Here is a 14,890-nt window from a genome sequence, read left to right as displayed (position 1 = left end):
CGGGAGGGAGATGGAGCATTGGATGGAGCAGGGGCAGGTGTCTTGGAACGCGTCCGGCCGGTGGTAGACTTCCCTCGGGTCCGTTTGGGCGGCGATCCCAGAGATGCAGGGTTGCATTTGATCTTCTTGGTGGAGCAGCGGATGCAAGACAAGCAGGGGAGGCTGGACCTCTTGTCCAATCGAGTCGCACAGGGCCAATTTTCCTTGACACAATAATGGCAGGGGTTGTTCTGTAGTATCCGTTAGTAGATGGACTAAGGGGAATTTATTTGAGTACTCACTGGGCCGGGAATGGTGATATCAAATGTGGTAGTGGCTGGCGGGTCACCATCCGAAGCACTGGAAGTATCATCAGAGGACTCCTCCTCAACTTCCGGACGCCTGCCAGAGGTTGCCTGAGAGATTGTTAATACACATGAGTTTCTGGAAAACTTCTAGGACTTACCCGAGCCTCCGGACGACTGATGGGAGATTTCTAATGTAATGGGAATGAGTGGGAATTATACATGGGAGGTCCGGACATGTCCAAACGACTCACCGTAACCTCCGGACGACTGCTGGCAGTCAGCTGTGGACACATGAGCATATATTTAAAGTCCAAACGAAAAATGCAAACTTACTGAAGCAGGCCCAAATGATTGCTTCTTGGGGGAACTGGGTGACCGAGGCGACTGGGGCTTCCTTACCACAATGGTGCGCTGGGGAAGGACGACCTCCGGCACTCCACGCGAAATCGGCTGCAACAAATTGAGAGCATGTCAGAAATCAGCCAGAACACATACCTGAACAATTGGGTCCTCATCATCTTCTGACTCCACAAACAGCTTCGACTTGGGGAGTTGAGTTGACTTGACACGCTTGCGAGCCTTCAGCACCGACTTTGGAGGTTGGGAGGAGTGTCCCAAAATCATTGGAGACTTCCTCTTGTTGCTCCCCCCAACTTCCGGCGACAGGTCGACGGAGGTGGCCTTACCTTTTCCTTTGTCCCGGACCTCGGGGGTCGTCTTGCCGGAAAGTCCGGCGACGACCGGAGGTGAGGGAATGACGGGGGTGGGGGAAGGGACAGGTGCAGGTGAAGGGACAGGTGGAGACGGAAGGTTGAGAGTGAGTGGGCCAGTGGAAACATTAGGGACAACAGGGAGATCACAGGAATTGTCACCCAACGCCTCCCAGGCACGGACTTGCTTGCGCCAGGCGTGTCTAGCCACCCGGGGGTCATTGTGGCCAATGCTGTGCCAGTTGGGCAATGCCCGGGGAGTCATGGAACGCACCCTCATCAGCTCCTTAGAGCAGGACACCACAATTCCAGGAATGTACTCCCCTTTCTCATGGGCCCGGATGATGTCAGCCTACCCGGACATTACAAACATTAATATTACACTAATTTAATAAGTTCAACATACCAAAAGAGTGGTCACCTGCTTTGTTAGAACAAGGTGGACGTCCACAGAGGCGGCCGGGATGTGCCGGGCGCCGGCAATGATGCCCACAAGTTGAGCAGTGGATGCCTTGAGGTTGGCCAATGTAGATTGAACTTAAGTAGACATTTGGATGGAGTTGACAGATGTGAGAATTTGAAAGCAGGGTGAAATCTGTTATCAATAGAATGAAGTTTCAAAGAAACAATACAATTGAAGGACGATGTTGAAAATTCATTGATTGTTTGTGTTTGTTTGGTCATCATTCAACTTTCAGCAATCGCCGGCCATGTGTTGAACTTCGACGTTATCAGTTATCAATCAGTTCATCAGTGCATCAGCTCATCAGATATCATGAGCTCTCAACCTGGGGTCAGATTTCATGACCCTCTGGTCACTGAATTTACTTCAATGGATGTGGATGAGTCCTCCCAGTCTCGGATGTCCCTTGGTATGTTTTGTTTTTTCTGATTTCAGTCAATTGATCTGACATGGTTCAGATCCATTAGATGATATATACCTTGGGCCGGATGATGAGTTAGACTCTGATTCTGGATCGTCCGGTGGTTTGGATGTGTTGAATGTAATTCCCGGTATGTTTTCCAATTCAAATGTACATATTTTACATGTGCAAATTCATCACATATCTCCAGATCCATCATCTCCGGCTCTGGCAGATGGACTGGCCCTGTACGATGACCCGGACTTGTATCTTGGTCCGGAGGATACCTTGATTTCGTCTGATGATGCTCCAGTTATACCCGATTTTCCTATGGCTGGTGAGATTACTCTTTCAATCCCATGGTCACCTTTCATGGCATTTCCCCAGTGAATGAATCAACTCCGGAGCCCGATCCGGCCACTCCGGGTGTACCAGGTGCACCCATACCTTGTAGGTATATTCATATCATTTCATGTGCTTTACTCATGCTATCTCCTAAGCTATGTCAGAAACTCCCAAATGTCAATCGCCCGAGCCGGAACTCAACAATGAAGCACTGCGTGCCATGGTTCAGGAGTTCATGCCAATCGGATCTTATGATCAAGCTGAAAGTAAGTATACAACAGTTGATTATTTATCTCTGCTAATATCCTGCAAGTTCAATCAATTGTAGATCGCCTGGGAGATTACAAACAGCGTCATGGAAATCTTCCTGCCCCTGCAGTAGCCCAAATTCTTGAGGCTGACAGACCATTCGGGGTGGCATGGGCTGAAACATGCGACAAGCTGCGAAAAGCAGATGCTGACCTCTGGAGGATGCAAAGGGTAAGGGAGTCAACCTCCAAAATGCTGAAGGTATTAGATACCCTCATTGAGGCCTTTGAGGACTCAAGTAACATGTAAATATTGATCAATGTCTGATAGTAGACACATTGCAGTACTACTCAGTAGGTAGTCCTTGGTACTTGTATACTCTACCTACCCAGTACTCACTGCCAGGTTTTCTGTGCTCGGTACTCGTGGCTCGGTACTCAGGGCTCGGTACTCGGGGCTCGGTAGTTGGGGCTCGGCAGTCGGGGCTCGGTAGTCGGTGCTCGGTACTCGGGGCTCAGTACTCGGGGCTCGGTACTCGGGGCTCGGTACTCAGGGCTCGGTAGTTGGGGCTCGGCAGTCGGGGTTCGGTAGTCGGTGCTTGGTACTCGGGGCTCGGTACTCGGGGCTCGGTACTCGGGCCTCGGGGCTCAGTACTCGGTGTTCGGTACTCGGGCCTTGGTACTCAGTGACCGGCGTTCGGGCTTCAGTATTCGGGGTTCGGTACTCGGGCCTTGGTACTCGAGATTTGGCATTTGGCAATTACAATTTGATTGTTAGTACTTTGACATATACATAATAGCACATATGACATTACACATGAGGGCAGGAAGATATATGTACATTAAGTGCGTCCCCGTGCTCTGGTTACTCTAGGTGTACTGTCTACTGGCATTTGCAACTTACTCCGGGTCGTCCTCGTGGATGGTTCAACAGTGACTTGAGTGCCCCTCCTCCTTTTCTGTGCCAGCGGTGTGATACTCTCTTCCATTTCGACATCATCTCTAACCTCGCCCGTCGCGTCATCAGTTAACCCAGCAAGGAGGTCTCCCAATCGTGATGTCAGTAATGCACCTTTTTTGGCTGGCTTGGCCGGGCGAGGCTTTGGAATTGGACGTGGGACTGCTGGCCCTCTGGGTGTAGGACCTCCCGTCCTGGGCTTCTTCAGCGGAGGTCTCCCGTCAGCCAGGTCATCATCCACATTATGCTCCATATGATGAGTGGCACTCTCCTTATCACTCTCGGCTTCTGTCGATGACTCCCGAGGCCTTCGGATGGTAACTCTCTGTTGCCTTCTCACTATATGAGTCTGAGGAGAGGGCGAGTTGCCAGATATGACAGATGGTACCATGTCCCCATCTTTGTTCTTCCATGCTTTGAACAGAAATGTGGGCCCTTCGCCTGTTTCTTGCCGAGCGAGCCAAAACTGGAGCAAGGTAGTGGTGTCCCAAATTTGCAGCTTCGAAGGTTCCTTCAAGTCAACATCCGCCGGAAGATATGTCCAGGCCACAAAGTCATCCTGACTTTGTACAATGGCACTCCATGGCACAACCGCCTTGTCCTTCCTGGAGCATATCCCTTTGTCCATGCATTGAACAATTTGTCAGGTGATGCGACGACAAACTCACGATAGTGCGATGTAAGAAAGGCCCTTACTATGGCCTTCTTCTCCTCAAGTTTGGTGTCGGTGATGTCCGGAAGGCGTGGCATACCCTCCCCGTCCATTTCGAGTTCGAAGGCTGGTTTTCGAATTCGTTTTTGACCTCCCTTGACCTGACGTCCTCCATCCCGTGCCCCAGCGCCTATCATTGTGATGCTCAATATGTTCAATCTGGTATACATGGTTCACACACTCACCGAACTGTTCCTGCGCGTACTCCTGCCACACTGGCTCAATGTCCTCCCAGTCCTTCGTCTTCATGAAGCTGTCCCCATCTCCTAAGGCCTCATTATCATCATGCCTGCATGAATATTTTGAGACGAAAAATCTCCGTCAATGGATAAATGTACTCACATCCCGAACAGCACCTCGCCCTTTTCATTCTTCCAAGCCGACATCACAAACACTCTCATCCCACATTGCCTCCACATCTTGTTCAAAAAGTGCTCCATATATGCCAGACCCTTCTTACGAGCGACTTGTGCTTGTATCTCCGGAGGCGGACAGTTGTTGGACCACTCTTTGGCTGTTTCTTTAGCCTTCTCCAACTCGTCGTCATCCAATTCAGCCATGACTCTCTTCACCGCCGCCTGATAATGTTTGAACATACCAGGATCTCCTGGCTTTACCCCGGACTCATCCTCAATCCTCTTCAGCACCTCTTCGCGTTTCTGCTGGTAGACCACCATCCTGGGCGTCCATTTCCTCACATACTTGATCATGTCCTTCCTTTCCTTCTTTTTCTTGTTGTTGAACAACCAAGTCTTGTACACCTAAGAGTTGATGAAAGAATGTGACGTTAAAAATTTAGTTTTTCAACACAACAAAGAAGCCTCACCTGCTTCCTCTTTTTCCATTGTTTTTGGTCCAACTTCGGAGCAAAAAACCTGGCCGCCCTTGCTATGGCAGTGAAAATCACTCGCTTCTCACTCCTTTTGGCAGCAGTCCACCCAGGAAGGTAGTTCTTCAACTCCAAAATCTCCTTGTCCGTGAGCTTCTGAGACTGTGGTTGACGCATCCTGTGTCTTCTGGAAGTTGTGTTGGTGGAATGACCTGTTCTTGCCATAGTGAATCAGAATGCAGAAATGGCTAAGGATTTGCAAGGTGAAAGTATTAATGAATTGTGCGAAGTTGAACTTTGAGCAAAGCCTAATGATAGGTTAATTGGCCCATATTGGACCCTGAGCCATTAATGGAAATGAATTTGTAATAAGCCAACAGGACTGCACCGCATCATATTGCAATAACAATTCATTACACCTGAGCTGATGCCTTGCTTGCAACATTAATAAACAAGATGAAGATAGGTAGATGCCCCCCAGTGCAAAAATCTCACAGAGTGGAAGCAAGGGGCAGCAAAGGTAGGAAGACTTGGGTCAAGGTCCCACTTGCAAGCATGAGGCGACATGCCTACAGGTCCATGCCTAACTCTCCCCCGGAATCACCAACAATTCAGCCTGTTGAGGCACCACCTCCTTGGGAAGACTTTCCTGACAATACTTACAGGCAGGACCAAGGCTCATTTGAGCCTTTGCAACTCCCAAAAACCATGGCAAGTTCATGTACAATGTTGGAGTGTCATTCAAACTATGGCTAAGCATTCAAAATACAGAGTCAAAATGACTACCTCAGGCAATGGCTGCCAAGGCAGGAATCATATCTACATCACCTCCTCAATCGAGAAGCTCCACCCGAAGACAGGAGATGCATCATCTGCCAACAGGATGGGGTGTACAAATGTCAAGATTGTCTTGGCGAGCCACTTTATTGCACGGGCTGTTGCAGGAGTCAACATCGTAGCAATCCTTTCCACTGGATCAGTCAATGGAATGGGCGATTCTTCGAGCGGAGTTGTCTAGCTCATGTGGGACTCATTATATACCTTGGCCATGATGGCAAACAATGTCCAGCGGTCACTGATCGGTGAAATTTGTTTGAAGAAGATGAACCCGAAGACCTGCTCGAGCCTGAAGATCTGCCATTTGTGTCCGGACCCGAGTTCCAGCCAAAGGAAAATACCATGGTCATTGTCGACAAGTCCGGAGTTCATTGCCTGGAGGTTCAATGCTGTGAATGTCCGAATGCCATGAGTCTGGACATTCAAATGTTTCGACACAGATTTTTTCCTGCATCTTTTAACAGGCCAAAGACTGTGTTCACCTTCAGAGTGCTCAATGATTTTCTACTGGACAGCCTTGAATGCGGCACCTCGGCGATGAACTATTACAGCAAGCTCCGGCGAATGACCTCCAGCATGTTTCCACACCTTGTTCCGGTAATGCCTTACCCTCATCATCTACTGGACATCATATTGACAAAGCACATTGCAAGGACCGATACAGAGAGCTCATGAGGGTCGCTCAACAGTGGAGGCAGTTGAAGACAATGAAATGGCATGGCTTTGGCCATCGTTCTGATAACCCGAGCACAGGAGAACTTGCATTATTTTGCCCAGCATGTCCTCAGCCTGGGATTAATGTGCTGTTGTCAGAGGATGAATCTCTTGATGAGTGAGTCCTATTCTCAACCTATGTGGCCTCCATAATAATACTAGGGATCCAAGCTGGAAATACACCCGGTCATTTGTGATGGACGGAAATTTCAAAGCCGAACATCTGCATCCCATTAAGCCATTCGATGAAGTTTGGCTGTCCGATGGGCTTGGATTCATGGTAGGAAAGGACAGGTATAAAATGCATCTGGCAGAGGCTGCTGACACAGTGGAAAAATCAAGCTGCAACAATCACCGGGCAGTAAATCAAGCTAATGCTGCTCGGCACAAGCTGGAGTCCACCGGTATCGGGGGAGTTGCCTGTGCAAGACACGGTTGCTTTGTCCCTCACTCCATGGTGGATTTTCAGAAAGGCAAAAGGCAAGCCACATCCACCATTCCCAATTCATGAGTTAACCATGGGTCACTTGCAGACAAATGAACATGGACTATGCCCTTTGCGAGGCTTCCTGGCACAACATGGAAGGCATCACCAGGGCTGTCACCTTCTATGATATTAATTGTCAATACAACAAACACTTTCGGGTTCGGGTGGATCGAAGTCGATTTCTAGAAATGGCACCACAACTAACCATCATTCCCGGCATTGGGTTATGGCACGTTCATGGCCATCAGGACAGTTGCTATGTCCGATATGCTTCTAACTTTATTGAAGGCATTGGTCGGATCAATGGAGAGATCATGGAGACTCTATGGGCACGGCTCAATTTGATCTCCCCTGCTGCTCAGGGAATGTCATCTCCCCACCGAAAGGAATGCCTTGATTATCAGATGAATGACTCCAATTTCTGCAAGATGATTCGCATGAAAAGGACTCTATGCCGGAAATACAAACTGACTAGGAATGGTATCTTAGAAAGTGGAAAGGCATTCGACAGACTCGATGAAGCAGCACCCTTACATTTGAAGACAGAATGGTTAGCCAGGGAGAGGATAGCTCAGTCAAGCAGATTGAATGATCCTTCAGCCATGGATGAATATGAGATCAATATCAAAAAGGGTACGTTGAGTTCCATTGTCTCCGTCGAGGACTGAATTAATATTGCACTCAGCACCTAGCAAAAAGGAGATCGAGCTTAGATTGTTAGAGGAGGGTAACACCCGCAATGCAGCACCCTCTCGGAGATCTGTGGTGACATGGATATCAACAGGGTTAGCAATTGAAGAGGCTCAGATTGCATTGCTCATCGAGGTCCGAAGGATTGGAAGAAGATCCACCGAGACACAGAGATTAGACATCGCCCGTCAAAGAGATCAGCTCCAAGGCCAGATAGATGGATTTGCTCGGTCTGCTCTAACACATCTCGGGGAGGGATTTGATGCAGATGATGAACCTGAAGACTTGGACGTAGACATTCTAGATGATCTCGATGATGACCCGGCGGATTTCACAGAGACATCTCACACATGGACAAACTCTCCCGAGCTAACTGTAATCCCATTGCCATCAAACCTGGGGGTTGATAGATGCAGACGATGCATGGCAGAGGATCTGATTCCCCTGGAGATGTCGCTTCGTGAAGGGCAGGCCAATGATGCCCTTCACAATCTCCGCATTTACCTTTGCAACAAGGCCATCCTGTTCCGAACAACTGTTAGGCAGGCCAATTCCCAGGCCCTGAAAACTCGAGCTTGGTCCCAGGTGACGTCGGTGCAGCAGGCAGTCTCCCTCCATGCCAGCATATATACAAAGACAAGGAAGCAAATGATGAAACTTGAGCCGGGGCAAGACCAGCTTCAGAAATACAAACCCCTGCTTCGCGAGCAACTCAAAATCAGCACTGCAGTGGGCGACCCAAATGCCTGAGGTCAACAAAATGAATCTTTGGCTTGGTTTCGGTCTGTTGAAGTCGACCTCGGGGGTCCTGATCAATCGTGGAATGAGGAATGTGAGTTCCCGCTTGCATGTCATATCCCGCGGTTACCTGACTGGACCCATGCCAAGTTTACCGAGTCCATTGGCTGAGGGCAAAGGCACTACGGGATTGATGGAGGGAGGAAATGCTATTGGTAAAATTGGAGATGGATTGGACATGTAAGTTCTTTTTGTGGAAAACAACCATATGGGGCGAGCACATGCAGGAATCATTGGAGAAACGACTTCCGGGTCATGGATGCTACGCCGGAAGGTAATCCTACATGTATTTATTGCTGGCACAGGATGTGCAGGCAGCTTTTCAAGACCTACAAAACATGTTGATAGAGGCTGGAGATGAATGAACATTGTTTTCTCATGAAGTCCCTTTTTCCACATACATAATTGACGCCCGGGAATTGTCCGGGTCAGCCCATATCGGAGTTTGAATTTTGTATCCATCCATCAGTGATTCTTATCTTCACATCTTGACCATCTTTCACTTGTATTGCCAGCGCCATAGTCCTGTATTAGCCATGTCTGCATCTCATGCATCCACTTCTGGCACTCTGAATCCCGGAAGCCATTACTGACCTCTGAAGCTGAGCCTTGCAACTATTTCCTGCACATTGGCAATGGCTGGATCGCGTGTCCGTGCAATCATCTCTCAATATTGGATGGAAGCTGCCAACAATGGTCTATCTGCTGACCGGATCAAGTATTTTAAAGCCGGGCTGCAATGGGAGATGAATGTATGTTACCACTGCCTTGATGACTTTGTTGGTCAATGCTAAGAATTTGAGCAGACATTTGTCACACCACTCCTGCAGTACTCCGCTTCACAGAATATCGTGTTGGTTCTTCCGGTCCCTGTCGCTTATATCCTTAAGTTGTATCCCATGCTCACCTGGAACATGGTTCCGGACGACATCTTTTCATTCCACCTCCTTTCATTTCATGATGAGCCAATTGCAGGACATCTGTCCCGGATTGTGTTCGCATATACATGTCCATGGTGGAGGGGAAACAACTGGATCCCTGATCAACCATGGCAGTGGGATGAAATAATGGCTTCCTGCGTCTCTCACTACCAGTATTGGGCGGTAAGATGTTAGCTGAATTACCTTTATTGATGACTTATCTGTTTCAGCTTAATGTTGAGGATGATGCTTTGGTACTTCCAGAGAAGTTGAAAAACACTTCGACTCCACCACTCATGGGACTGAGATTCATCAAAGAACACATGGAAGCATTGCTGGAGGAGCAAGATCAGAGCATCGAAGCTAAGATGGGAGAGGTGAAGATGTACACTGACATGTTAGAGAAATTGAGGAAAGGCAAAGGAGTGTAGTCCCATTCAGTCTTCATTGTATACAAGATGTAACATATTCTATGCATTCAAAAATCTCACATCCGAGTCCCGGACGCCCAGGTCCCGAGTCCCGAATTTCGGAGGTCGGGGTTCGGAGACCCGGAGCTCGGCAACTGTGTTGGGTGTCAGGGTATCCAGACCATTGGAGATAGAATCTGTCAGTATTTTGCGTTTCATGGTTTATGTTGGGTGAATATGGAATCGGGGATCAGGGACTCGGTATTCAGAACAGTGTCAAGTCCCAGGTCACAAGCTCCGAGTCCTGAGTGCCAAACCCCGAGTCCCGAGTCCCGAATTTCGGAGGTCGGGGTTCAGCGACCCGGAGCTCGGCAACTGCTGGGTGTGGGTTTCGGGACTCGGGACTCGGAGCTCATGACCTGGGACTCAACACTGTTCTGAATACCGAGTCCCTGACACCCGATTCCATAATCACGAAACATAAACCATGAAACTTAAAATACTGACAAATGCTATCTCCAATGCTCCGAGTACCCTGACACCCAACACAGTTGCCGAGCTCTGGGTCGCCGAACCCCGACCTCCGAAATTCAGGACTCGGGACTCGGGGTTCGGCACTCGGGACTCAGAGCTTGTGACCTGGGACTTGACACTGTTCTGAATACCGAGTCCCTGATCCCCGATTCCATATTCACCCAACATAAACCATGAAACGCAAAATACTGACAGATTCTATCTCCAATGGTCTGGATACCCTGACACCCAACACAGTTGCCGAGCTCCAGGTCTCCGAACCCCGACCTCCGAAATTCGGGACTCGGGACCTGGGCGTCCGGAACTCGGTATTCAGAACAGTGTCGAGTCCAGAGTCCACAATGTCAGGGTTCAGGGTTTTGTTAAATGTGTATGGCAATAACAAATGTTAATTCGAGCATATTTATACATCTTCCCCCAGTCTCAAATATCACGTGCTGAGGTCCGGGTGTCGGGACTAAGTACCCCGGCACTCAGGGCTCCCATATGTCAAGTCCCGAGTTCCAATTATCGAATACCGAGGCTTGCATCCAAATTATTTAGTCCCACATATCACTTGGGAAATGCTCAAAATTGAGTATTGAGGTCCGGATCACAATTGGTACATGGTATTCATTTGTTGGAATGTATATAGGTTACAATGCTTGCTCTTTGTTTGATCTTTCACACGCTGTATGGACCATCCACACTAGCCCATCCACATGATGGAACACCAGCATAAATATGAACAGCATCCCTCATATACCATGCCCAAGCAATCCGATCCCCTTCCACATCATACACTCCATGTCTCACAATCTTTCCGGAAAACGCAATCATACAGCCGGAATTGTACTTGAACTCCAGCTGAAGGTTTGGCATTGTCATCCGAGCATTAGAATAGTCCCCCACGGTGGTGAGAATGTCGAAGCATTCAGCAATGGACATGTGGTCTCGATGATGGGGGGTTTCCCGATTGGAAATAATGGAGAGGGTGTTAAACACGGATGCCCAGTACTGCAGGGCCTCTGGCATCTGTGGCAGATCCTTGCTTACTGCTATATTTCCAAGGTTTGACAAGGTTCTCAACCCTGCCCAGTACTGCTCAGGATGCATGACTCTGAGTGCCGTGGACGCGATGGCTGCTGGCCTTGCAATGGCTTTGAGGATATTCTCGCAGGAAGGTCCCTTCAATGATGCAGATACCTCCGGATCGGACACATTCTTTGGGATTGGTAAGTATGACTGCCGGAATCACCATCTCATCAGATCCTACCTCATGTCCCTGTTGAAACCATGCTGGAGATAGATTGATGCATCCGGGAGTTGCTCCAACATCTTCCGAGCCCCGGTTGAACAACCTTTGATTAGTTTGCCAATTGCCATCAGCCCTTACACTTTTTTCGAGGCTTGGAGAGAGCAAATCGATGGCCTCCCTGATTTCCTTCTGTAGGTTCCATTAATATTCGATATCCATCGAGTAACAATGTATATTACACACCTGGGTGGTGTCTGTCAGGGCGTCTGGGAGATACCATGCAATGATGGCACCGGATGCATCAAGAATTATTGCAGGTTCATCGACCAACCTTTTGCCTTCATGGCCAGGAGGACACCTCTCAAGCAACCTCGCCTCTCTATGTTCATTATGCCCGGTGTCCTTCGGGGAGATCAATTTGCTATATCTTGCAATATCCATCTGCATCTGAACTGTCATGCAGGCATTTGAATGATAAATAGAATTTTCTGAATCTGCAGGAAGACCCACTGGGATTTTTAGATGCCTTTATGAGTACATCAGCCAAGCGATCGCATGCCATCACCAGATCAGTGTCTAGGTTGGGGGAAGGTATGACTGGGCCTCCTCCAGTCTTCTCTGCCTTGAATTTCTGTTCAGTATATTCCCCTGCTTCATAAGTCACAGTCAGGGCCCAAGTGCGCCAGATGTTTATGCTATCAGGAGGGGAAGGGGAAGAACCATTCATGCTGGATGTCCGGACTTTGGTGTTATAGGGGGGTGGAGATAGAGAGGATCAGATAAGGGAGCCATGGATAATTTTGGCTGTCAAAGATGTATTATTATCCATTGCTCAATGAAATACTACCTGATTGGAAGTGTGCTGGTCATCAGATATTCATTTGTCGACTCCCGGGTCCTGGAACTTGGAAGTCGGTATGGTTGACCCATATTTGGGTGGTTGGAATTTGGCATCTCGTAGGGCAACACAAGCTTCGTACTGCCATATCAGGAGATCACCTGCTGCTCCAGGAACTCGGTAACTTTGATTTATTACCTCCTCTGAGTAAGGTTGACTCGCTGGTCATCAGATATTCATTTGTCGACTCCTGGGTCCCGGAACTCGGAGGTCGGTACAGTTGACCCATATTTGGGTGGTCGGAATTTGGAGTCTCATAGGGCAACACAAGCTTCGCACAGCCATGTCAGGAGATCACCTGCTGCTCCGGGAACTCGGTAACTTTGATTTATTACCTCCTCTGAGTACGGTTGACTCACATTTTGGTGGTCGGAACTTGGCTTCTCGTAGGGCAACACAAGCTTCGCACCGTGGATTCCACATTCTGCAAGACAACCTAAGCACCATCAGAGGCCATGTCAAGAGAGCACCTGCTGCTCTCTTCAGAAACATCTCAACTTCGGTTGGCCATTTAACACGGAAAGTATTAACTAAATTATGTGTTGAGTTCCAGGTCCCGGAACTCGGAACTCGGTACAGTTGACTCCAATTCTGGTGGTCGGAACTTGGCTTCTCGTAGGGCAACACAAGCTTCGCACACCGGATTCCACATTCTGCAAGACAACCTGTGCACCATCAAAAAGTATTAACCAACTTATGTGGTGAGTCCGGGTCCCGGAACTCGGAACTCGGTACAGTTGACTCAAATTCTGGTGGCCGGAACTTGACGTCTCGTAGGGCAACACAAGCTTCGCACTGCCATGTCAGGAGATCACCTGATGCTCCGGGAACTTGGTAACTTTGATTTATTACCTCCTCTGATTTGGTTGATGTACAACTACCTCAGCTCCATCATGTCTACAATTATGATACACATGGGCCCACCCATCTATATTGTATACCACCCTCGGCCCACCCGTCTAATACAACATCCCATACAACACCCTCGGCCCACCGGTCTAATTAATATGCGTCTGGGCCCACCCGTATAATACAATATTTTATAATACCCTCGGCCCACCCGTCTAATTTAATATGTGTCTGGGCCCACCCGTGAATGTGATAACAAGTACCTACCCATCTATCTCATACACATCTACCTTAATACACCCATTTGCATAATATCCAACTACCTCGGCCCACCCGTCTACCTAATATTCATTTACATCGGCCCACTCATCTACTCTATATATTCCCTGCATGGGCCCACCTGCCTCCATCGGGAATAATTTGCCTCCCGGCCCATCCATCATAGTCGAGAATATTTTTATCATGGGCCCATGGTCCGCTGGCCCGTATCATACGGGATATTATGCACGTCCGTTCCCTCGTATTATACGGAGATAGGTCACTGTATTATGTGTCGAACATGCCTTCGAACATGTTATTGTCATCGTAGTCCTTGCCTGGTAGATCCCCAGCCCACAGAAAAGCAGGAAGAGCGGAGGCAGTCATCTTAATCTTGCCGTTTTGAAGTTTTTCTGAGCCCTGTATCGCGTTAGACTAACTTGAGTTGGACTTGAATAAAAAAAAACATACTTCTCAGCGTCCTTTGAAAATTCTTTGAGTTCCCTGACTGGACAGAGAAATCGAGCGAGAACGGGGTGGTTACTACCCAGGTGGGTACATGAACCAGTGCCGTCATATATAGGTGGCATTATCGGGGAACACAGGTTGAAGGCTGCGTAGTGACCGATTTGGTTCTTCAGGCGCGAGGTATCGTCAGAACGAGTAGCGGAGATGGTAGCATCCATCTGATGGATGAATTAAGTACATGATATGTGCATATATGTGCATAAACTCACCTTCTTGATGATAGCGTTGAGTTCCGAACTTTTCTGAGGGTCGCCGAGTAGAGGCTTCAAGCTCGGCGCGAGCTGGAGTAGACGAGCATAGTTCCTCTTGTATCGATCTTGGATCTTAGGTGACCTGCGGACCAGGAAAAGATTCAGTTAATGGTAAGATTCATAAGTGACTCACATTTTTGAGAGTCACTTGTCGCGACTAGCCCGAATATCTTCGTCCTCCGAGACATCACCATTCTCTGCAGCATCACGCTGCTGCAGAGAAAGACCTACCATGATAAGTTGTTTTGTCTTGCAAAACACGTCAATGCAGCGCGCTATGCAATGCGCTGCAGCGACAAATTCTTCGTGAGGGTCAGTCTCAGGCTCCATAATCCTGTATTAAAGCATTATTAGTGATCGCGACATCAAACAAACTGATGATGAATCTACTTACGTTTTCTCGTCATCGTCTGATGAACAGTGCTTTTTTTTGGCCTGGTGAGTTTCTTTGAGATCTTCTTCGGAGGTACAGCTACTGCTGACTGGGATGAGATAGAACTGTCGGATGATGAAGATGATGAAACAGA

At 48.4% G+C, this 14,890-nt stretch overlaps 3 protein-coding genes across 3 annotated transcripts; 2 read left to right on the top strand and 1 right to left on the bottom strand.

Annotated features, from left to right (window-relative positions):
* Window positions 1-7,758: 7,758 nt before the first annotated feature.
* F5891DRAFT_965119 (uncharacterized protein) lies at window positions 7,759-8,430 on the top strand (the record flags this gene model as incomplete). The annotated part of the gene is made up of 1 exon (XM_041376138.1): window positions 7,759-8,430. A coding segment is annotated over one exon (672 nt), but the record flags the coding sequence as incomplete, so codon positions are not given.
* Window positions 8,431-9,113: 683 nt separating this feature from the next.
* On the top strand, window positions 9,114-9,829 carry F5891DRAFT_1198347 (uncharacterized protein; the record flags this gene model as incomplete). Its single annotated transcript, XM_041368620.1, has 3 exons — window positions 9,114-9,230; window positions 9,285-9,581; window positions 9,629-9,829. 3 exons carry the CDS (start codon window positions 9,114-9,116, stop codon window positions 9,827-9,829), a joined length of 615 nt encoding a protein of 204 aa, XP_041217634.1.
* A 4,043-nt stretch (window positions 9,830-13,872) lies between these two features.
* On the bottom strand, window positions 13,873-14,270 carry F5891DRAFT_965118 (uncharacterized protein; the record flags this gene model as incomplete). Its single annotated transcript, XM_041376137.1, has 2 exons — window positions 13,873-14,004; window positions 14,052-14,270. 2 exons carry the CDS (start codon window positions 14,268-14,270, stop codon window positions 13,873-13,875), a joined length of 351 nt encoding a protein of 116 aa, XP_041217633.1.
* Between the last annotated feature and the right edge of the window lie 620 nt (window positions 14,271-14,890).

Source organism: Suillus fuscotomentosus (assembly GCF_016647785.1).
Source record: "Suillus fuscotomentosus strain FC203 chromosome Unknown F5891scaffold_149, whole genome shotgun sequence".
NCBI lineage: Eukaryota > Fungi > Basidiomycota > Agaricomycetes > Boletales > Suillaceae > Suillus > Suillus fuscotomentosus.
The sequence above is the reverse complement of the archived record's forward strand: the minus strand, read 5'-3'. Positions and strand labels throughout refer to the sequence as shown.